The sequence below is a fragment of the Danio rerio genome, chromosome 1, assembly GCF_049306965.1.
Source record: "Danio rerio strain Tuebingen ecotype United States chromosome 1, GRCz12tu, whole genome shotgun sequence".
Lineage (NCBI taxonomy): Eukaryota > Metazoa > Chordata > Actinopteri > Cypriniformes > Danionidae > Danio > Danio rerio.
In genome coordinates, this window is record NC_133176.1 from 58,670,050 (window position 1) to 58,695,668 (window position 25,619).

General features: G+C 37.3%; 1 protein-coding gene across 1 annotated transcript; it reads right to left on the minus strand.

The window, feature by feature from the left end:
* Positions 1–593: 593 nt before the first annotated feature.
* On the minus strand, positions 594–25,097 carry mri1 (methylthioribose-1-phosphate isomerase 1). The gene is made up of 6 exons (NM_001111238.2): positions 24,809–25,097; positions 13,332–13,555; positions 12,084–12,253; positions 10,354–10,530; positions 9,624–9,848; positions 594–6,178 (listed from the first exon to the last, which is right to left on the minus strand). The coding sequence occupies exons 1-6, from the start codon at positions 24,938–24,940 to the stop codon at positions 6,045–6,047; spliced, it is 1,062 nt and encodes a 353-aa protein (NP_001104708.1). The 5' UTR covers positions 24,941–25,097; the 3' UTR covers positions 594–6,044.
* Between the last annotated feature and the right edge of the window lie 522 nt (positions 25,098–25,619).

Sequence of the window (25,619 nt, forward strand, 5' to 3'; positions counted from 1 at the left end):
GCAATCTCCAAAGTAAAGAACAAGAGGTATGATAGTTACGTTAGCGATCTCCAAAGTAAAGAATGGGAGGTATGATAGTTACGTTAGCGATCTCCAAAGTAAAGAATGGGAGGTATAATAGTTACGTTAGCGATCTCCAAAGTAAAGAACAGGAGGTATGATAGTAACGTTAGTGATCTCCAAAGTAAAGAATGGGAGTCATGATAGTTACGTTAGCGATCTCCAAAGTAAAGAATGGGAGGTATAATAGTTACGTTAGCGATCTCTTAAATGAAGAACGGGGGGTATGACAGTGACGTTAGTGATCTCCAAAGTAAAGAACGGGAGGTATGATAGTTACGTTAGCGATCTCCAAAGTAAAGAACGGGAGGTATGATAGTTACGTTAGCGATCTCCAAAGTAAAGAACGGGAGGTATAACAGTTACGTTAGCGATCTCCAAAGTAAAGAACGGGAGGTATAACAGTTACGTTAGCGATCTCCAAAGTAAAGAACGGGAGGTATAACAGTTACGTTAGCGATCTCCAAAGTAAAGAACGGGAGGTATGATAGTTATGTTAGCGATCTCCAAAGTGAAGAACGGGGAGGTATGATAGTTAGGTTAGCGATCTCCTAAATGAAGAACGGGTGGTATGATAGTTAGGTTAGCGATCTTCAAAGTGAAGAACGGGGAGGTATGATAGTTACTTTAGCGATCTCCAAAGTGAAGAACGGGGAGGTATGATAGTTAGGTTAGCGATCTCCTAAATGAAGAACGGGTGGTATGATAGTTAGGTTAGCGATCTTCAAAGTGAAGAACGGGGAGGTATGATAGTTAGGTTAGCGATCTCCTAAATGAAGAACAGGTGGTATGATAGTTAGGTTAGCGATCTCCTAAATGAAAAACGGGGTATGACAGTGACATTAGCAATCTCTAAAGTGAAGAACTGGGGATATGACAGTGACGTTAGTGAAAAGGGAGGGGGGGTAGTGTGTTGGAGGGCTGTGTGGGGGTATGATAGTGACGTTAAATGTATCTCATGGCCTCCCCGTTACCTGTCGTGGGGCCCCTATATTGACAGGGCCCTATGCACTCTGTCACCCTTTTCCCCCACTTATTACGGCCCATTGGTCAGCATTCACTGTTTATAGATATAGCTAACGCTGTTTTCCCTACCCTGCCTTTTCTTAAAAAATAACATTTTTACAACAGTAAAATATACATTTGATTCACCATGAACATGTTGTTTAGTTAAAAAAATGTAGAAGATTAGCGAACAGGCTTCCGATTGATTAAATGACAAATAGTTTACTAACAAAAGCTGTTTATTCTGTGTAGTGACGCCTCTCCTACATTGACTTCCATTAAAACAAAATGGCCTCTGGTCTCCTTTCTCACATACTGGCGTTAGCATTAGCCATTATACCTTTTCAGTTAAAGATTTCCAGCTTGGCTTTGTTGGTTCTACATTTCGAATTTCTATTGGAAATAGTAGACCACTTGGAATACCTTTGGCATATTTTCGACATACTCTAGTTTGGGACATACGTATTCTATTTTCGAATACTATTTAGGATGGACAGTATGCTAATTGGGACGCAGCATTGGTCTCTAAATACTTTGGCTAATTTGCAGATCTGATCTAGCATTGGTTTTGGCTGTCGAGTGGCGTGTCGCGTCTATAGAGGGCCTCTCAATGAAAGCTTTTAAACAACAGTTTCATCACCAAGAATCACAATTCATGGATATACAGTGTATAGATATACATAAAACAAATAATCAACATGAAGAAGTGAAAAAACTAACGTTGTATCTTCAGAATATTACAAACCCACACGCATGAATGACCTCGAATGATGCTACATTTGCCTTAATAATGACTCTTTCCATATTCCCTATTCATAGTTCTGGTCCTTAAAATAATACAAATAATAAGAAATTTGGCAAAACAAATCTGAGCTGTATATGATGCTGTGTTTTAACATAAGAAACAATCGTATACATTTACAGCTGCTCTAGGTGTTTGATGCTACATTATTTTATTTAATCAAAACAGATGAAATTGTAAAAATAAATGTGCATTCATTTCCATGTGTGTTTTTTTATTCATTAATTAAAGGCAGAGTTCTGTCAGAGATTAAAATATATGCATTATTTACTCTCTTTCAATTGGTTATAAACATGTACGAGTTTCTTTGTCCTGTTGAACACCCAAGAAGATATTCTGAATAAAGCTGAAACATCCATTGACTTCCGTAGTAGGAAAAACAGTCAATGGTTTACATCTTTCTTCAAAATATCTTCTTTTGTGTTCAACAAAAGATCATAAAGATTTGAAACATGGGTGAGTAAATAATTGATTTAATACTTCTGAGTGAACTACCCCTTTAATAGTGATGATCATTGAGTGAAAATGATTGTGATTGATTTGTTATTAATATGTTCGGGATGCTGAGAGCCGTTGGTGGCGCGCTGCTTTCTGACAAGTGGGCGTGGCTCCGTTTCATTCAGCCAATCGGACATCAGTGGGCGGGGTGTTTTTGCTGGTCTCGTAAGGCAGTGAGGATTTCAGGCCTCCTCATTACATTCGGTAACACGGAGCACAAGCCCAGACATACACTGGCTGAACGCACACCCAGGCTCAAATTGCGATCGTGTGTGAATTAATACGACACAGAAACTACGATGGAAAACAGCGTGGAAGTGGAAGTACTAGAGGAGTTTGGGATCTCTTCTGAGGTATTGTCTAACATCTAGCTCCATAGCACCATTTCCATTCACCTTGATCAAAAAACATCTACCGAAAGACAGATTTAAAAGAAAACTCGAGCATCTGCGACATTACGTTGACTACTTACGGAAAAACAGGCCGCTGAGATGGCCGTTACATTTGGGTCTCCGTTATTTTCAATTAAACAGCGGAGGAAATTATTCGGCTTATACTACGATTACCACAACTAGAAATGCTGTTCAGGTGTTACATTTCAAGACTATTGTCAGGTTTTTCCTCATCAAATTGCACTTATATTTAGAAAACCTCATGTTAGTTTCTTATTCAGTTGAAATAACGTTTAAAAAAATGATGCACATCCGAGGTGGTGATGCGGTCGTGACTTTACATCATGGGTGCGCATTATTTTCTAATAATTCAACTGACCGGAGTCAATTATTTTTCTTATACTATGACTAGAAACGCTGTAAGATGTTAAATTTAAAGTAATTTGTCAGGTTTTTTTCATCAAATTGCTTTTTGAGTAAGGACTAGTTTCTTACTCCATTGAAATATCAAAAAATAATGCACTCGTAAGATGGTGATGCGGTCATGGCGTGAATTATTTTCTAATAATTCAACGGACTGGACTCAATTATTTTGCTTATACTCTAGTTCACGCACCTATATAAACTGTTCAGATGTTGCATTTCAGACATTTGTCAGGTTTTTAATCCTTAAACCACTCCTGTGTGTAGGACTAGTTTCTTCCAACAGCTCTTTGTTGTGTTTTGATATGATTTTTGAGTGTTGTAGCTGTGAAACAACTGAAATCATTTAGCGTAGTGATATGGAACCGCTCAAAACCTGCTGGAACTACTTTAGCTGTGTGCTTATCTGAAAATAACGGCACACCTTCGATTGCACAGCAGCAAATTAGAATTAAGCATTTATCAGTCTCAGAATGCTTCATGCTGCGTTCACACCAGATGCGGAAGAAGCATCAAGCGCGAGTGATTTACATGTTAAGTCAATGCAAAGGCGCAAATAGACATCATGCGGCGTGATACGTGTGAATGAGGTGGTGCAAATGACGAAATTTGCGCAAAAGACTCGGTGCAAGTTGAGAATTTTGTGCGATTGATGCGCATGGCGCTTCTGAACTACAGCGGACATTCGCACCAATTTGCAACCAATCAGAAGCTTCCTTATGTGGTGGCGTGTTTATGTTGTAGCGCCTGCTGTTGGTGTCCCAGGGGAAAATACTCCTAACGACACTGACAACAGTTGATCAAACTGGGCTCGGCTCAGTCGGAAGCACCGCTAAAAGCTTCCATCATCCAGGTATAGTTTCTGGAGGAGTTTAGGAGCTCACAGAGCTGAGTGCATCTCTGAAAGAATCTAGTGGACTCCAAATCCAATCGTCTAGCGGACTCCGAACGAATCAACACTGTTTTTCAGCCTTCATAAAGCACATAAACACAACTATTCTCTCAATAAAATCCATGTTAGCCATTTAGCAACAAAGCTAGTTACCGGTCAGACAGAAGCCCTGCCCATCACGCGAATCTGCATCTGTTGTGAAGTGAATTTGATGAGCAAATGAAGCGGATTTGACGAGCAAATGAAGCAAGAGAACTCAAAATGTTCACGCGTATATTTACGAACGAATAGCGCGATTTATCTGCACGTACCGCTTCTGGTGTGAACACAACATTAGAATGCACCTTCGAATGCTCGGCAGCCAATCAGAATTAAGCATTTAACAGTTTTGGAATGCTTTAGAACACACCTTCTAATGCTCAGCAGCCAATCAGAATTAAGCATTTAACAGTCTTGGAATGCTTAAGAATGCACCTTTGAATGCTCAGCAGCCAATCAGAATGAAGCATTCAACATTTTGTCTCCAGCAAAATAATTTCGAATTAATTTTTCAGTTTCTGTCAGCAGAGCTCGAGATAAACCTTGAAGTTTAAAACACTTTAACATTTAAAATTGATCGACCTGGTCGAAATGATTGACCAACACTGTATTTACTTGAGAAACTTAAAAACATAAACTGTCTGCTAATACTCTGTCATTTTTTTTGCTCGGTTGCAGGTTTCAATTCTCTCTAAATGTTAATATAACATTTTAATTCTGTAACATTTGATAGTTTATTCAGTTGGCACTGCCTGTAAAAGGACTGGCGCTCAGATTCATAAATCGTACAATATATACATTAAAACGCAGCCCTCATTTCAAATGGGCTTAGATTTCACATATCTATTATCATTGTAACTAAGAAACTATCATACCTGTCAGGGAAAGTCTCATTTAAATGTCACCTCAAAATCAAATAAAAACACATAAGCCACTATATATGATGTTTGAAAACTCTCACTACTGCAATGCAAAATATCATTAAAGTAACACAGTAGAATAATGTAGAACAATTACGTACGGTTTAAGGCTGCATTTATTTGATTAAAAACAGTATTTTTTTACAATAATTTAAAATGTCTCATTTCTAATTTATTGTTTTTATATTATCCAAATTTATTGTTGTAATAGCAAAGCCTAAATGTTAGCAATTAGATACGAACTTTAAAATGGCGGCCGTGTGAAATAAGCGTATACTAGAAACTTCCAGGGAGGTGTGTTAAAGGAAGTTGGAGCTTAACTATGCAGGACACTGAGTTTGCACATCCCTAGTACAAGTGCTTAGCTTAAATGCTTTTGTATCACAGTAATGAGAATATCAAGTCACGTTTTGCCAAAAAAAGTCCTAAAATGAGCTTAGTTTTTATTTTTATTTGATTTTGGGGTGAGATTTGACCCGATATCTTCTCAACGGGTTTGTCTTAGTGAGATTTCCCCTTAAAGCACATCAGTTCACCCGTAATAATCAACTTTTATTTTGAAATCCTCTGAATGTTCTCGACGGCTCCGCGCTTCATCATCTCCGTGATACACTTCCTGTCAATAAAAGCTGGAGCTGAGCCAGAAAGAGGGGAAGAAACGAGTGGAAAACAAAAGCAACAGATGGCGTGAAGTTTTCACAACGATGAAGACGAAAGACATGAGATGATGTGACATGAGCTGTACACACAGAGAGAAGGAGAAAGAGTGTGTGTTTGTGTGTGTGTGTGTGTTTACAAGCATCCCTGGGTTGTGTGTCACTTGGTGTTTTTACACTCGACTTTGTAAGTGTTGAACCGAATGGAACGTGCGTATACCTTGTTAAACACCTCGTGCGACGCTTGTGTGTGTAATTAAAGGTGCAACTTCCACCGCGGTGAGGTGAAATCGAGACGGAGGCGAGTGGTGGAGCGGCTGCAGTGGCTCCTCCGGGCCTGCGGGGGCGCTGTGGGCCTCACAGAGCCGTGAGTCTCCCGGTCAGAGCAGCCTGCAGTTCAGACGGCAGAAACACCCCGAGCTCCGTGATGATGCCGCCTGTGATCAGCTGATGAGGAGTGACGTCGAACGCCGGGTTCCACACGTCAATCCCTGACGCACAAACATGGAGAACCAGAAAAGAGAGTTTATCATCAGAGAACAAGGAGAGTGTGTCAATGGCAAGTGTGTAATATTCTGCTTAATACACAGATATTTGCCACTAGGGCTGGCCGATATATATATATATATAAATATATATATATATATATATATATATATATATATATATATATATATATATATATATATATATATATATATATATATATATATATAAATTACTGTGAGGGTTGCGTAGATGTTAATGCAGTAAATTAATGGGTAATTTAATAAACAAAGTAAATAATTTTCGTTAACGGAACAGGGGGGGGCCCAAGTCGAAGCACTCACTCTGGTCGCCCCAGGCTCTGTGCTGGTTGGGGAAATTCCAAATTAAACCAAAAACAATCTATTACAATTGGCTTAGGCTTGAATTCAGGACATTGCAACCTGCAGAACATGGGTAGTTAAAAATAAATAAATAAATAGATAAATAAATAAATAGATAAATAAATAAATAAATAAATAAATAAAAATATATAAAATAAAAATAAATAAATATTAACAATTCTTGTTAACTTCCGGCCGCAGCTGTGTCCCTTCTAGCAACAACAGTCTGCTAGAACAGTCAACTACATTATGAATCGACACCCCCGAGACACAGCTGCCACCTTGTGGACACACTATTTACTGCAATAAAAATAATAATTTAATGGGGAAAGCTGTGGACACGCTTTACTACTTCAGCTGAGCGTTTATCTGGAAATAACTGCACACCTTAAGGCTCCTACACACCGGGACGCTTTTCGTTTGCGTTTGTCATCAGCGTTTTACGAGAAGTTTTTCAGTATTTAAACCCAAGCAATTTTCACTGGCGTCAAGCAGAAGAGTATGCAAAGCCACTCTTTTGGCGTTAGATGGCGCTGCACAACTTTAAGCTTCTGACACCCGCTTATAACACAGAAGAAGAAGAGGAGAGGAAGCTCCACGGCTGCGTCCGAAACCGCCTACTACTCAGTAGGTACTGCATTTGAATTTAATACTCGGCCGTTAGAAAAGTACATTCTATACAGTATGAATGTGAAAAGTATGAATGGAATTCGGACGTACTACATCCGCCATTTTGTCATGGTCACGTGACATACCTGCGTCAGTTGCGTCGCCTCACTTCCATTCAAGAATTCTCTCACGGAGCATTATGGGATAGCGTAGCGTGCATGGGATGCACACTTCAGAATCTTGCCGGAAGTAGTAAGTAATCCGGGTACTTCTCGCATACTGATTTTCGAATTCTATGAATTCGGACATACTACTCGGCTCGCATACTGATTTTAGCGTACTATATAGTAAGAAAGTATGCGGTTTCGGACGCAGCCCACATTCATATCGCCTCTGGGCATCTTCTTCAATGTGCGCTTGCATTGAAAGTTTTGGACTTGAGCGCCTCCAAGTGCTGTTTACTGTAACTTTTGACGCGTCGCATCAAAACAAAAAAACAAGCATGAGGTGTTTTTTTTAAATTGACGCTTTTGCGCCTGCCGTTTTGCGTGTTGGTTTGCACAATCACATTGACGCCTTTATTTAGTAACAAGGCGTTAAACGTCGACGGAAAACGCGAGCAAAAAATGACTCTGTGTGCACGGGCCTATAGAATGCTCATCACCCAATCCGAATCAAGCATGGGAGGAGCCTATAACCTATAGCCTATATAGGAGCCTATAAGGCTATGGGAGGAGCCTAAAACTCCCTATAAATGATCCCTATATAGGTTCGTGTTTTTATAAAGGCATAATTTATATTGTTTTATTTTTACTTTCAAATTTTGTTTTCCTTCATGACTTGTGTTTATTGATTCCAGTACACTAGACTAGACTGTATTTAGAGGTCTGACCTCTGATCTCTAGTAGCACAATACTAAAGACACAGAAGTTGAGCTCAAATAAACACTGAAACTCTGTCAGATAATGATGGAACTGACTGTGATAAACTGGTTGAACTGGTCTTGATCTCTGTGTGTATGTGTATGTGTGTGTGTGTGTGTCAGACAGAGCTGATGAAAGCTGGCCAGTAATCTGTCTCTCTTTCTCCCCTGAGACGCCGGCAGATATTAAACGCTGCCGCTTTAATTAATCGGACTCTTCTGACTCGACTGTCTTCTGTTTTCACACGTACAGGATCATCCCTCACTCCCGCTCATATCACAACCGTTTAATTAAAAGCAGCTCCGCTCTGTTTCAAATCTCACTTAAACCCTGCGCTTACACACACACACACACACACACACACACACACACACACGCACACACACGCGCACGCACGCACGCACACGCGCACGCACACACGCACGCACGCACGCACGCACGCACGCACGCACGCACGCACGCACGCACGCACGCACGCACGCACGCACGCACACACACACACACACACACACACACACACACACACACACACACACACACACACACACACATTTATACAGCTATCTTTATGGGCTTGTCCCATAGCTGTAATGATGTTTCTGCTGTAAAGACGGTATATATTCTCTCCATCAACCCCTAAACCAAGCCTCATAGGAAATAATCAGCATTTTACATTCGCAAAATACTTCATTCTAGATGATTCATGAGCCATTTTCCTCATGGGGATCAAATAAAATATCCCCACCAGGTCAGATTTTACTGATATATACTGTATATTTATTGCTATATTTTGAGATATTTGGTCCCCATGTGATGAATACCAGGAACACACACACACATACACACAATATATAATATTTATGGCTTTTAAACCCCTTTATATCTCAGAAAATTAGCTTTGAGCACAAAAAAAGTCAAAAATTCTGTTTAAAGATAAAAATTAAACAATTAACTACTGCAATACATACAACCTCAAATAAATATTCATTAATCATAATATATTAACTGGAAAAAACTTTCCATCTGTGTGTATTTAGTATTTTTCATATATACACATGCTTATGCATTATATTATTATATATTATTATGATTATATGTATATTTTATTAACTTTTGAAAAGTTTTTATGTGAATTTATCCTGTTGATTTTGTTAATTTATTATAAATATATATAAATAAAAAAACTATATATATATATATATATATATATATATATATATATATATATATATTTATTTATTTATTTATATATATATTTTTTAAAATCTTTAAAAGTTTTTGTTTTAATTCATATTATATTATATTATTCATATTATATTTCGATTTTCTTTATCATTGGTACATTTAATTATTGAATTTAATTACTGAATTAGATCTGAATAAAGTTAGTTGTAGAAATAATTGTGGGCGGTTTTTATATACATTATTTATTACAACTTCATTACAATGAAAGAATATTTTAGTTACCAAAAATTTTAAAAATTTTTCATCATTAATTAAGTTTTGTTGCTTTATTTTGCGTAACACACACTCACCCGGTGCAGCTACAGGGACTCCGTTGATACTAGTCAGCTCCTCCGCGGGACGCTCCTCGATCACGATGTCTCGTCCGCTCTCCAGACTCAAATCACAGGACGTGCTTGGCGCTGCCACGTAAAACGGTATCCCATGATGCTTAGCAGCAATGGCCAGCTGATACGTGCCCACTTTATTCGCCGTGTCGCCGTTTGCAACGACTCTGTCCGCTCCAACGACGACAGCTGTGAGCGTTAGCACATTAGCATTAGCATCTGACAGATATCTTTATGGTATAAAAACGGAGCAAACTTAAACCACGCCTACAAGGGGGAAACAATCCCTCACTCTTCATTGACTTTCTATTAAGGGGATGTACTTGTCATTTTTGACTACTAACAATAAACACAACACTATCTAAAAGCTTCTATATGATTGTTTGTTTGTGTTTAAAGTCTGCTTAAAAATCGAAATTTGCTATGTCTATTTTTTTAGCTCACAGTGTTATTTTCAAGGTGTTTAATTACTCCGTGCAAGTGAAGTAAAATTTAAGTTTGTTTTGGTAATCTAATGAAATTGTAGTGTTTTTGTAATTGTTGTGTTTTTTATAAATCAGAAATGACAACAAAAGCAGCTTCCTGCAATAGAAGAAGTTAATAGAGACGGTTGTATTGTTTTTTCCTCTAGTGGGCGTGGCTTTATGTCGCATATATTTAAATGTAATTTAAACATGACTTGAGCGTCTGTCACCTGTGATGCTCTTCTCCCTCATAGCTAGCGCCGCCATGCTGTCTGTGATGAGTGTTGCTGGAAAGCCCTCAGCCACGGCCTCGTACGCCGTCAGTCGGGCCCCCTGGTTGTAGGGCCTTGTCTCTGTGCAGTACAAACGCTTCAACCGGCCCAGCATGTGCAGCGACCGCACCACTCCTGTAGGGAGATTAGCATCAAAACTATTTTTAGAGATTATAAACACATTTTGTCTACATGAAAGCACATTGAAACGCTGTGGTGGAACTAGGTATTGCAGTCCAAATTAAAAACACTCACTGCGTCCGAAATCGCATACTACCATACTATATAGTACGCTAAAATCAGCAGGCGAGAAGTACCCGGATGACTTACTACTTCCGGAGAGATTCTGGAGAGCGCATCCCATGCACGCTGAGCTATCCCATAATGCCCCGCGAAGGACTTCATGAATGGAAGTGAAGCAACGCAACTGACGCAGGTAGATCATGTGACCATGACAAAATGGCGGATGTAGTACGTCCGAATTCCATTCATACTTTTCACATTCATACTGTATAGAACGTACTTTTTTAACGGCCGAGTAGTATGTTTAAATTTAAATGCAGTACCTACTGAGTAGTAGGCTTTTTCGGATGCAGCCACTGTTTAGCCCCTCCCCCATCGGACGATGAATTGACGTACACGCAGGTTGCCAGATTGACGACACCAACAGATCACGAGCTTTACTTTGCAAGATGCTCAGCTGATGTTTACGTTTTATGTTGTGTGGTTATGTTTCTATGTAATTCTTGTATTATTAATTAATCGTGATTAATTGCATCCAAAATAAACTATTTTATTAATTTCGAAAGGTTTTTTTTATTTGTATTTATCCTAGTAATATTGTTAATTTATTATTTTCTGGAAAAATATCTAAAAAATGTATTCATATTATATGAATTTTATTTTAGTTTTAGTTTCGATTTATTTCGATTTTAATAAAGTTGGCAGCAGAAGTAATGTTTTTATTTACATTATTTATTACAACTTTATTACAATAAAATAGTATTTTATAGTTACCAACAAAAAATGTGTACAATTGTTAATATACAACGTTTGTTTTGACAATTTTAGTTTGTGTACTGTGTATATTAATTATGCTTACATACACACGCATGCATGCATATATAATTTTTTTTATATTTAAATATAAATTATGTGTACATGATACAAACTATATATAAATCTAAATATCTATGTAACACAATTGTTATGTCTCTATTTTTGTGTGTGTATCACATATACATAATAAATGTAAAAAAAACTGTCCTCCAGAATTCGCATTTTCGGCTGCGTCTGCATATATTGAAGCAGTCTTCAATACTGGAATGAAATACGCTGTGTTTATCAACAAGGCAACCTGAGGTGCTGAAATATAATTGGCTAAACTGGCAGTGGGCTGGTTGTAGAGACCAAAACAAAGACAGACATTCTGACATGGAATTCTCAAAACCGAAAAACTGACATCAGCATTGCTTATCAGATAAACAAGAACGTTAACTTGGGATGTTTCTTAAATATCTACAAACATATCATGGCATTTTTATACTTTAGATGAGTCAAAAACAAATACACATACAGCATATTCATAGATTTCCCCTTACAAAAAGAAAGCTGTCACACATTGAAGTGCAAGTCTGCAGTTTTAGGGTTTGGCTTTTTTTAAAGAAGGAAATAAGCATGCGACTGACCGAGCGCTGTGCCGTATCCGGCGGTGGCGAGGCTGCCGGTGTTGCAGTGTGTGAGGATGGTGACCGAGTCTCGCGGGACACCAGACAGGATGTGCTGCGCGCCGTAGTTGCCGATTTTCTTGTTGTCGTTCACATCTCGCTCTAACATTTCCTCGATCCAGCCAATCACGCTGCAGCAGGGGCGGAGCCAAAAGAGAATTGTTCATTTTTTTTTTTTTTGTTAATTATTTGTTTTATAGAAAATAATTGCAATAACACAATTAGTCCCTTAAAATAAATTTTATACAAATTTACAAACATAAAATAACAAGTATCAAAGGTCTTTAACAATTACATGTTCTTCAGGACAGCATTTTTAATGTTGAGGCAAAAATAAATGTATTAATATCATTTCTATTGTGAAAAATGTCATTTAAAAAAAATCTACTTTCTGTTTTAATATATTAAGGAAATAATTTTGATTTCATATTTATTTTTGTGTTGCATTTTAATTATTAATTTGATTTTGGGCATATTAGTTGTGCTTTCTTAAAAGTAGTGCTAACTTTTAAATCAATCGTGATCCCCACTGCTTTAAACTGATATTGATACTGAAGTAGAACAACATGTAAATTATTTAAAACGCTTTAAAAAATTACAAATATTTAAATAATTACAAATATTTTTTATTGCAAAAACACAAATTATTGCAAGTGAACAATTTAATATGACTTTTGATGCTCTGTGAATATTTGCATTTTCCTTTTCAGACAGCTTTGTTTTCTTTTCTCCTTATTGTCTAAAGTCTGCTTAACTATTTAATGCACTAAAATGGCATTTAAATAATTTACAATATTTAATAATAATAATATTATTAACTATAATAACAATTAATATATTTACTTATGTGAACTTGAAATATATATTTTAAAAAGCATTACTATTATTAACAATAATTCTATTTTTACATTTGGTTGATTTAAGCTAAGATCACCATCTCTTCATAACATTCTGAAAAAAAATGCAGTTTTTGACAATTTATATGGTCAGCTCCTCATTAAAATACATCCAAGTCAAAAACACCACAGGGAGAAAAAAAAAGTGCACTGAAAAAGTAAATATTGAATAGATTTTTCACAGACACAAGTAAAATAACACTTTCCATCTGTTTTAATGTCTCAGTAATCAGTGTGTATGTATGTATGTATGTGTGTGTGTGTGTGTGTGTGTGTGTGTGTGTGTGTGTGTGTGTGTGTTTGTGTGTGTCACCTGTCTCTGAGCTGCTCTGTGTTCTTCTCCATGCTCTCGTTCTCAGTAAACTCCATAAGTTCTCGCGCGGCTCTGCCCATATTGACGGCGGTGGGTCGTGCGGAGGTCAGGTGGCACAGAGAGTCCCTGACGAAGGAGACCAGGTCTTCAGCGCCGGCGCCTGCCCGCAGCTCCACCGCCAGACTCAGACAGCCCACGATGGCGATGGCAGGAGCGCCACGCACCTGAACAACAAACACAAACGCACTTGTTAAGAAGATGAAGAAGATTTATTTATATAGCACCTTTATATATCTCAAGGCTTGACATAGCTGACACCGTTAACACTCTTTATGAGGAGCATTACACACACAGGTCAGCGTCTCATCTCCATTTTAGGGCAACTAAAGAGTTTATACTTGAATGGAATATTTATGAAGTGATTTGAGATTTAAAGGGTACCTATTATGCCAAAGTCACTTTTATAAGGGGTTTAAACACGGTTGTGTGTCAGCAGTGTGTGAATATACCCAGCCTCTAATGGTAAACATCAATTAATTGTATTTGTAATAATCAGACTTGATAAAAACAGAAACACTTTGACTGACATTCTGCCTTTGTTGGTGCAGGGCTCAACAACAAGGACTGCCCGATGGCCCGGGGCCAGCGTAAGAGACGCTCTGGACAGTAGACAGGATTGTTACTGGCCCGATTGGGCCATTGCTGCCTTGTAAACAAAGTTTCATTTGCCTGCAACTATTTGTCAATTGCGTGCAAATAAAGTCTTAGAATCGAGAAACCGTTTGTGCTTTTAAGCCTTTAAACGCTCCTTCTCTATGAAACACCATGTTGCTTTTCGGCCCCTCTTATCTGATTGGATGTTGTGAGCACGTTATTTTTAGAGATGGCAACGTGACGGCAACATCAAATTATAAGGCTAAAAAAAACATCTGTTTCTAACATCTTGGTTGCAAACATTTATGTGGGTACAACACGACGAAAAAATGAAGTGATGTTTTGCAGTTTGCCGTCAGTTTGGCAAGTCAGCCAGCTTTTGTTTTGCAGTAAAATACAAATTGTCACTTTTGTTTACATAACACTTCGAATTTAGCTCATTATACATTTATTAACATTTTTTCCATATTTAAAATCTAGATTCACAGACATTATTTTCACACATTATTTAAAACCTGGCTAAGAAATAGCTATTAACCTTATTTTTTGGTGGGGCTAGTGAACATTTTGGCAGGGCAAAATGGCAGTAGGAAAAATCCTTAGCGTTGAACCCTGTGGTGTCATCAGAGAGGGAAAGCCCCGCCCGCTAGTGATCATCTCCTCCTTATTAGCATAAACAGCCCTGAGTGAGAAGCAGCCGTCTGCCATTAGAGTTTTGACCTGCTGAAGATAATGTCAGTGCCTAAAAGGATTACAAATGTGAAGTTTTAGATGCACAAATTTTGTAATAAGACTTTATTATGTATAATTGGCTAAGCCCTGCCCGCACATCTACATAATTGTCTGTTTAGCTTCGCCCACTGATTACACAGCAGAAGATTTTAAAAAAAATAACAACGAGAAAGACAAACACAAGTCCATGCAGAAACCATGTGATGATCTGAAGTAGGCATGGGATGATAACCGGTTTCAAGGTTTACCGCGGATTGGAAAAGTCAAGGTTTTAAAACCGCCAGAATTTTCTGTTATACCGTTCCTATGGTATATGTACAGTTGTTGTTGTTGTTTTTTTAGGGGTTTGAGCGAGACATGCTGAAACCTGATTGTTTTTGATAGGATTTATTATTATTGTACTTCTGCTAAAATTGCTATTGCCCAGGCCAAACCGTACGACCTAGAGCAAGGGTGTCCAAACTCGGTCCTAGAAGGCCGGTGTCCTGCATAGTTTAGATCCAACTTGCTTCAACACACCTGCCAGGAAGATTCTAGTACAGTGGTTCTCAAACTGTGGTACGTGTACCACTAGTGGTACGCAGGCTTCCTTCTAGTGGTACGCAGAGGAATGAAATATGTCATGTACATGCTACATATATTTCAAAATTTATCAAAAATTGGGTATATTATATCCCATATATGACATAGCCTATATTTCTGAGGTAATCAGCCATGTTTTTTTAACTGTGCAGAGTTGTAGCTGCTTTACTGGGCCTACTACGCTACTGTATTTCAATACTGCTCATTTTGGTGGTACTTGGAGAGACAATTTTTTTCTGAGGTGGTACTTGATGAAAAAAGTTTGAGAACCACTGCACTAGTATATCTAGTCAGAGCTTGATTAGCTGCTTCAGGTGTTTGATTAGGGTTGGAGCTAAACTCTCCAGGACACCAGCCCTCCAGGACTGAGTTTGGACACCATTGACCTAGAGGCTTTAAAATTTGTCAGATGGTAGTATTAAGAAAGATTTTAAATATTTTGGAACAAAAAACATATAAAACTAGGACTAGTCTGCAAAAGTAGGTTCCAAACCAGGGGTCACCAATCTCTGTCCTGGAGGGCCGGTGTCCCTGCAGGGTTTAGCTCCAACTTGCCTCAACACACCTGCCTGGATGATTCAAGTATACCTAGTAAGACCTTGATTAGCTTGTTCAGGTGTGTTTGATTAGGGTTGGAGCAAAAATCTGCAGGACACCGGCCCTCCAGGAACAAGTTTGATGACCACAGTTCCAAACAATGCTTGATGTAGCGTAAAAACAGTGCGTCGTAGAGAAAATCTGAGTGACTCCACTTTTGTTCAGGCTGACCCGAGGATTCCAAATATGTAAAGTTTTTGAGTCTCTAAGAAACTGTACGAATTTGGGCCAAAATACTCAAATTTGTTTGTTTTTAGCACTGTAGCGCCACCTATGGGCCGATTTTGAACGAGTCTTTGGATCTGAGTAGCAGTGAGGACTATATCAAGTGGTATACTGGCACGTCGTATATTGCTTTCCACAAAACTTGTCGCAGTATGATCACACACAAATTAGCAGTCTTACTACAGTTAAGCTATGTGTTTGTGGTCCAATCAAATTTTACAAGTTTTGACCATGTTTGGCTTCCATCTTATACCAGTGTCCCTTTAAGGCAGGTAATTTCACTCGACGGCCATTTTTAAAACACCTCTCGGGCATTGTGTTTGAATGGGGAAACATCAAATTCTGTTTGAAAAGCTTACAATTAAATGTAATATTTGGATTCATCAATAAAGTTAAACATATTTTCAGATTGCCCTATCTAATGCGCATGCACACTTGAAGCGAACAAGATCATGACATTAACCTCATTTATGTCTCATCTGTTTGCACTGGTCTTCTGAAGTAATTCTAAGTAAACTTGGTCTTGTTGACTGATGACAGCGACTCTTGTTTACAAGTCTGTAGACCTTTCGAGTAGTTGCTGTCATGTGATGTGCTTTTGACGGGATGGACTGTACTTCGTGTTCGTTTCATACAGAAAACCACAGATTTGTTTTAGTTCATTTGGTTCAAGAAGTGTAGTTGCTTCATTCAAAAGTAGAGATGTCAAGCTTTATGTGGATATACTTCTCCTGCCTGTGAAGCAAGAATTCGCTGAGATTCCAGTTAATAACAACTGCAGAAAACACACGTCTGATCTGAGCCCCTTCCCCAGAGAATCCTCAGTCTATAGAGATCAATGATTGGCTGCTGTACTAGTAGGCGTGGCTTCATTCATCATATTGACTGTTGCACTTTTCCCCATTCAAAACTATACGAGTGACACGTCTTGTGTTTTCTTCAGTCTTCAGTTCTACCACATTCCAAATGATGTCATAAGTGTCAGTTGTTGTTAGAATTTGAATTCTAAATAAACGATGACATCATATTTACTGTAATTTGTCCTGGAGTGATTAGTCATCTGTGATGAGCTGTGGATGAATCATCTCTCTCCAACTCTTCAGCAGAAGTACAATCAGTATCACTTTTGCCGTATTTCATCCATGTTTGTCTCATTAAAGGGTTATGAGCTGTCTCTTTATATTTTGTGCTGTCCTCAAAACTCCGCTTACAATGTTATCAAGAACTTCACATCCAAAAAAACAGCCTAACTTCGAAGTAATGGACTGTTTTGACCATCATCTGTGGACTCAGCGGTAAACACAGACTGGTGTGATTAGCTGACAGTAATGCTTATTTAAACACTTTCATTGCTTTGTTTTTAAGATGCGGCCTCAGAGTTTGAATGGTCAACTGTGTGTTTACATGTGTGTTTAATAGACTTTGTGCTTCTTTTTGCTCTGATTTAGGTTCAAAATGCATAAATATTTAGTACACGTGAATCAATAGTGAATGCTTAATGAAAACTGTTATTCACACCAGTCTCGCAATATTACTGTCAGATCCAGCATACTCAGCTCTGCATCATCTGACTTTGTGTAAACACTGTGATTTGTGCTTTCATTAATAGGCACTGCAGGAGTTTGTTGTCTTCAGATTAGGCACGGGCCGGTGTAAGATTGTGACGGTATGATAACCTTGGATAAAAATATCACGGTTTTACGGTAATTGTGATTACTGCTCTCAAATATGCTCTTTTTAAATGTCGGAGTACAAAAACAACAACTTTTTCCACCATTGAACACAATATATTTCAAATTAAGAAAGATTTAAAATATTTTGGAACAAAAAACATGAAAAACTAGGACTAGTCTGCAAAAGTAGTTTTCGGACAAAGCTGGATGTAGCGGAAAAACAGTGCGTTGTACAGAAAATCTGAGTGACTCTGTGAAAACAGAAACTGTGTAGGAATGTGGGCCAAAATACTCAAATTTGTTTGTTTTTAGCACTGTAGCGCCACCTATTAGCTAGAGCTGCACAATTAATCGTTAAAAGATCGAGATCTCAATTCGACGCCCTAGACGATCGTAATCCACCATTTCTACGATTCTGTCAATCAAATTTTCAAGTTCAGGAGAGAAGAAAAGGCGGCTGCACGAGTCTTTTCATTGTTTCACACACGTTGCTCAGTGACACTGACACCTCCAAATGATGTTGAATGAGTCACAATGTATTTGTGAGGCATAATTCACCTAAAAATGTCATTTTTGTCTTCATATAATGATGTTTTGGCAGCCGGGAAATCACACATGACGTGAGCTGTTGACCGTGAGCTGTTCTTACAGAGAGGGTGCGGGCGCTCTACTTAATGATAGACGCGCGCGCGTCTACTTTAGTGAACAGAACCTGCATATGTTGCGAGTAACAGGTAATACAGTTGTAAATAATATTCAGTTCGTGGCACAGAGTGATCGTTTGGGAGCCGCGCGCGAAGTATGAACAAGCGCTTAGCAGTCAAAATGAAACCAAAAGTGTGCACTTCATTTAAATGATCATATCGCATTATGATTACGGCAAGCATTTGAAATGTATTAGAAAAGAATTATTTATAAAAACCGGTAGACCTACACATAATATTATTATCGATGTTGTGCCATTTGTTTGTTTTTACCATAACTTTATTTTACATATACAGAATCGTAAGAAAATCGTGATCTTTATTTTAAGCAAAAAAAAAAAAAAAAAAAAAAATCTCATTTTAGCCAGAATCGTGCAGCTCTACTATGAGCCAATTTGGATGATTCTTTGGATTTGAGTAGCAGTGAGGACTATATCAAGTGGTATACTGGCACGTTGTATATCGTTTTCCACAAAACCTGTCGCAGTATGATCGAAGTGATCATACTGAAATAATATATTGTGTTTATCAGTGGCAAGCATCCATTTAATAAGCAGGATAAAGTACACCCAGCTGGTTGTTTTTGCAGAATAAACACTTCATCTTCTATAACAGCAACTGATAATCATGTTTAATTATCAGAAACTGCTATTTGTATGCGAGTTTCCCAGCATACTAGCATATGCAAATATAATCTCAAATTAGAGTTTTCAAAAGTATGGAGTTTAGTACCAATCCATGCGGAAATTTAAATAACGTCTATTTCTAGCCAACATTTGTGCACCGTTGAGCATGTTCTAAAACACAGCTGATTGGCCATTGTGTTCATTACTCTTCATCGTTGTTCACCGAGTGCAAACACAGATGCATGGACAGTGGAGGGTTTTAAAAACGAGAGGATCAATCAATTCCTCAGCGGATCGTTAGCTCATAGAACAGCTGCAGAAGCTCCAGAATTACCAGTAAATTAATAGTATGTTACCAGTAAATTACCAGCATGTTACCAGCAAATTACCAATATGTTACCAGTAAATTACCAGTATGTTACCAGTAAATTACCAGTATGTTACCAGTAAATTGCAGTAAAATCAAAAGAATGGCTTTACCTGTAATATTCAAATTTGCATTGCTCACGCACGGTAAAATTTACGCAGTTAACTGTTAATATTACAACTTCTCATTCCGTAAAATTGCCAGTAAAATTTAAAAAAACCTCTTTATAGTAATTTTTCCATTAAAGTCTGTACATGTGAAAAAAAATCTACAGCCAAAGTGTGATCAAATTCCCTGTGTTTCTTTCATTCAGTCATTTTCTCCCGATCACCTTCCATAGAATGATGACATCATCGTCATTTAATCAGCTTCTTAAACAGATGACCTCATGGTGTGTAAACGATAGTATGACATCACCTTTCGGAGAGGAACAATCAGACATTGATATGTAAATCTTTCATTGAGACTTCAGATGTTTTTCTTTAGATTAATGGACAGCAGAGACTCTCTCGTGTGTGTGTGTGTGTGTGTGTGTGTGTGTTCGTAACTTAAATGGCTGTGTGTGACTGTCATTTCCCCATCATTAGTAAAGCTCTGATGACAGTGACAGTGCCTGGCACAAGCCCAAGCCCCTGGATCTCAGATTGATCAATAATTCATGCCAGATATTTGCAGTAACGACTATTAATGAGGCGCAGACATGGCTGCCGGAAAACCATCACCCCAACACATTAATTATGCACTGCATTAATCAAGACTACAATGAATTGAGAAAGAAAATTAAAGGTTTAGGGAGCGGAGCAACACCTTTGTGAGGTCGCGACATGTGTTGGCAAACAATAAGGAGCTGATCACATTGAATGGAGCACTAATAATAAACCAGTATTTTGCCATGCTTGCTACTGGCCGATGAACTGAGGAAATGTGCCAGGCATAAATACCTTTTATGAGCAATAAACTGCATTCACAATGTTTTATTCACAGGGAAATTAAGAAAAAGCATCTAATTACAATCATTTTCATCGTTATTATTATTGAATTAAATTACAAAAATGGATTACATAAAGAAATATTACTATAATATTAGAAATATTAACAATAAAAAATAACATTACGATAATATCAGAATTATTAATAATAAAAAATTACTATAATATTAAATATATTATTATTATTATTAATAATAATAATAATAATTACTATAATATTAGAAATATATACAAAAATAAATATTACCATCATATTAGAAATATTAACAATAAAAGGAAATATTACTATAATACTAAACTATTAATACAAAAAAATATTATTATAATATTAAAATATTAATAATAAAAGACATATTATTATAATATTAGAAATATTTATAATAAAAACAAAAATTGTAATATTAAAAATATTAATAATAAAAATATTACTATATTATTAATTTGTACTGCATAAACTTTTTAGTATTTCTTATGATAAATAATAATGACGATATTAATCTATGAAAATATTAAGTTAATAAAAAAAAATAAAAGTTAATTAAAATTAAAGTTAACTAAAAGTTATATTACAAAAGTCTTTGGGATACGCACTAAACCAGATGACATTCTCACGCATCATTTTAAATAAATAATTACAAGTAACTACTAAGTTTTATAATCACTAATAGGGCTGCATGATATTGGAAAAATCTGACATTGCGATATTTTGTTTTTCTGCGATATACCAACACAATCTCACGGCAATTCGTAACTTTTTGATTTAATGGCTAATTCGTACAATTTTGTTCGATTTGCTCATCACCCAATGACAGTTGGGTGTAGGGGTGGGGTTGGGTGCGACGCCACCTTTTTAAAATAGTACAATTACGTACGGCTGAACTTGCCACAAAACTTAAAATACTTACGTTTTCTCGTTAGATCAGGCTGGATATACTTTGTTATGTTTGGAAAAAAATTTTGGCCACACTTTATTATAAGTTTCAGTTCTTGCTCTTAAGCTGCCTTTCCGCTGAACACGACATTTGAACACAAATGTCGAAATACGCCCCCCTTGTGGCAGACACACAGAATTTTCAGTTTTGTCATGCACCATGGAAGAGAAGCAGATTTTTGTAGTGTCTGAAATAAAGGCGCGCAAAAGCAAGAGCGTTTATTCTCCATGCGCCCACCATGGCTGAATGAATAAATACTAGAAAAATTTTGGAGGGAATGTGGAGACAAAATAAAGAAATAGTATGTTTTTATACTCATTTATGAAAATAAATGTTTTTTTTTATTTATTTAGACTTTTTTTTTATTCCAAAAATAACCAATAAAGTTCTATTTCTCATCTCGCGCGCACGGACCTGCTTGGACAACACTGAAACACAGGACATCCGGTTGGCCAGTCTCATCCGGTCTAGTCGCAGGAGTTCAAATATTTCAATACGGATACGAATTTCCGCAAACGGAGATGATCGGAACTTCACGCAGCTCCTGGACTACTCTCCAATGACTTCCGGTCTGTCGCTTGTTGTTTGTCACGTGCAGTGGAAAGGAGGCTTTAGCAAGACGTTTTAACTTTTGCTTCAATAAACTCCTTATTTGCTTCTTATTAATAGTTCTTAAGGTATGTTAGGTTACTTTGTTAGTATTAAGGATGTAGAATAAGATCATAGAGAACATGTGCTTTCTCTAATATGCAGCCGCTATCTTAATAACATGCATGCTAATAAGCAACTAAGTTGATAGTGAGAATTGGTCCCTAAAGTGTTACACAAATGTAGTCATTTTGGAATAAAGACTGAGATGATTCTGTAGGGGAGTAAATCATGCATAACATGTAATAAACTAATTACAAGCGTAGATAAATACAACAAAGCAAAGATGAAGTGAAATAAACAGGGCATTGCTTTGTATATGTAAATGTGCAAAGTCAACTTAATTTAAATTGCAGATGCTGAAACATTTTATTTTGAAGCCCTACTCACTAATATCTATATACAGATGAAGTCAGAATTATTAGCCCCTATTAATTTTTTCAATGATGATTTTTCCAACACATTTCAAATCATAATAGTTTTAATATCTCATTTCTAATCACTGATTTATTTTATCTTTGTCATGATGACAGTAAATAATATTTGACTAGATATTTATCAAGACACTTCTAAACAGCTTAAAGTGACATTTAAAGGCTTAACTAGGTTAATTAGGTTAACTAGGCAGGTTAGGGTAATTAGGCAAGTTATTGTATAATGATGGTTTGTTCTGTAGACTATCGGAAAAATATATATAGCTTTAAGGGGCTAATAATTCTGACCTTAAAATGTCTTATATAAAAAGTGCATTAGAATCGAATTTGTTTCTAAGAAGCATTCAAAAATTAGATTGAACGACCAAAAACAAAACAAACAAACAAAACACATGGGTTTTGGGATGTATTAAATTATTTTAATTATTAACATTGCGATATGGATAACTCAACAATAATAGTTCACCCAAATCAATACTAAATAAAATTCTTGGAAGGCTGCAGGTTAGTAAATTAAGGCTGCATTTTAATTTTTGCTTTAACAATTTAAAATTTGATACAAATGCTGAACATCACTCAAAAGTTAAAAGTTTTTAAACATTAAAAGTTCAATAAAATTAAAACTTAGCGCAATAAAAGCTGTCAGCAGAATTTTCCTCCATAAAGTTAGTGAATAGTTTCCATTAGGGCCGATAAACGATATTATATCCAATTGCAATACGTTAACAACACTTATAAGCTCTGGACTTCATTTACTCTAGTCTATATTGGTCTAAAGAGTCAATCACACAGCTGAAATATTCAACAATGCGAATCTAAAAGTGTGTTGTTATTGGAGATGTGACTATTGCGACTATTGATGTACTATGCACAGATTTCAATATCGATGCTGAAATGATATATTGTGCAGCCCTACTCGCTTCATGCATAGATCAACAACAATTAACATAAAAAATGCATCAGAATCGAGTTTGTTTCTAATTAACATTAATAAGCATACAAAATTAGATCGAACAAAAACAAATCAAACAAACCAAACAAACAAAAAAAGGGGGGTTTTGGGACGCATTAAATTATATTAACTTATTGTGATACTCATAATTGAACAATAATAGTTCATGAAAATAAATACTAACTCGAATTCTTAAAGGCTGGAGGGTTAGTAAATGAGCGCTGCATTTTCATTTTTGAGTGGACTGTTTCTTTAACAATTTAAAAATCGATAAACGTGTTGAACAGTCAAAAACATCACTCAGCGACACACAAAATATCAAATAAAAGTTCAATAAAACTGAAAATTAGCACAATAAAAACTGTAAGCAAAAATTTCCTCTATAAAGTTAGTGAATAGTTCTCATTAGGCCCAATAAACGATATTGTATCGTATCGTGATAAAAAACTATGTTACTAACAATAAGCTCTCGACTTCACTTCATATTGATCTAAAGAAGCAATCACACAGCAGAAATGTTCAACAACAAGAATCTAAAACAAAGTGTTGATATTAGAGATGTGCCGAATTTTCAGCCTCCGAAAATTTATCCGCCGAAAAATATGTTATGCCATTTAAGGGCCCTCTGATTTTTGTGGCTTCAGTCAATATTGGGGTACTCTTTTAAATCTGGAAGCATTAACAACTGATATCAAAGAATATAATATTACCATTTATTATGGAAAATAATTATCGAGATCAGCTCTAGCTCCTATTTAATTTTATTTTAGTAGCATCTCTGTTAAAATGAACGCTCCTCCTAAGAGTTTATGGTTCCCATTTGATTTTCTTGTAGGAACATTTTCAAATGGATGTTCCCCAAATGATATTGAATGGTTCCCATTAGGTTTTCTCCTAGGAAAATGTTTAATTCTAACGTTAGTGTAGGGTTCCCACGTGATTTCATTGTATATTTACATTCCTAAACTGCCGTTAAATGTAACTGTTAGCTGGTTAATCAGCGGCGTGCACTGTTCAAATAAATAGAAATAAATAAATAAAGATCGCGTCCTGATGCGCACAATCCTTCATCCCAGTTTTAGATGATCATCATCATCATTCCTGTAGACCTGAGACCAACTGGGATTGTATAAATAACGTTAAACTGATTCATACAGTTCAATTAGCCAATTTCCTCCAGCATAAACACATATTCCCAGTCACTTTAGATCAAGCGCAGGTTATGCAGATCACACATGCACCCGCACGAACAAAGCGCGACCCCGAGCTCCAATCCGACACAAAGGATCCTCAACCGGCCGCTCGTACGCGAACGGAACCGGGCTGAGGAGCCGTCGTTCGGGCCCGCTGCTGTAGCGTTACCTTCATGCTCTTGATGGCCTCATATCCGTCCCGCACCGAGCGGATCTCGTCGTACACGGTTTCCCGCGGCAGCAGCAGCTGGTTGAGGATCTGCAGAGACCCGGACCGGTACCGGATCGCTTCCAGCGTCATGACCCGTACTGCGAGATGCGGCTGTCGGTTGGTGTTCCGGGAGCGCGGGCGCTGATGTGTGACGGGTTCCGTCGGTCCGTCTCGCGTCCCGTGGGTTCGGGGTGTGCTGAAAGCGGGGTGAGTCGCGGATCGCGGGGTGTGGGCGTAGTTTAAAGGCCTGCACTGACGGCTCGCGGAAGGGAACCGCGTGTTCGCTCCGGCAGGAAGCCCCGCGCGCTTGGCCACGCCCTCCTCCTGTCAATCATCCCGCGGAGCCTTTGACATTCAGATGAAGCCCTTTATTATTATTCCTATAAGCGACAATACGGCGATTCAGACTATTCTTAGGGAGGGTGAATGACCTGATGAAGAGCAGATGTTCAACACTAGACACCGAGGAAGATCGTGTTTATGTAGATGAACGGACGGACACACTCTTGAAGACCTTATTATTATCCGAGCAGATATTACAGGCCCGCAGCCAGCCTGGGGTGGTTCTTTTTTCTAAAAAATTGAACCTTTTTGCAATTATACGCCTCATTTTCTATTTAATTATGATATTTAAATACATTTTAAGCACTATTTTTAGCTGAATTTGCTTGTCGGACGGTCATCATAACCTCACTTTTTGATGTACCAAAATATTTACTAAAGATTTAGAATAGAGAAATGTGAAAAATGCTCATTTTTAAATTATAAA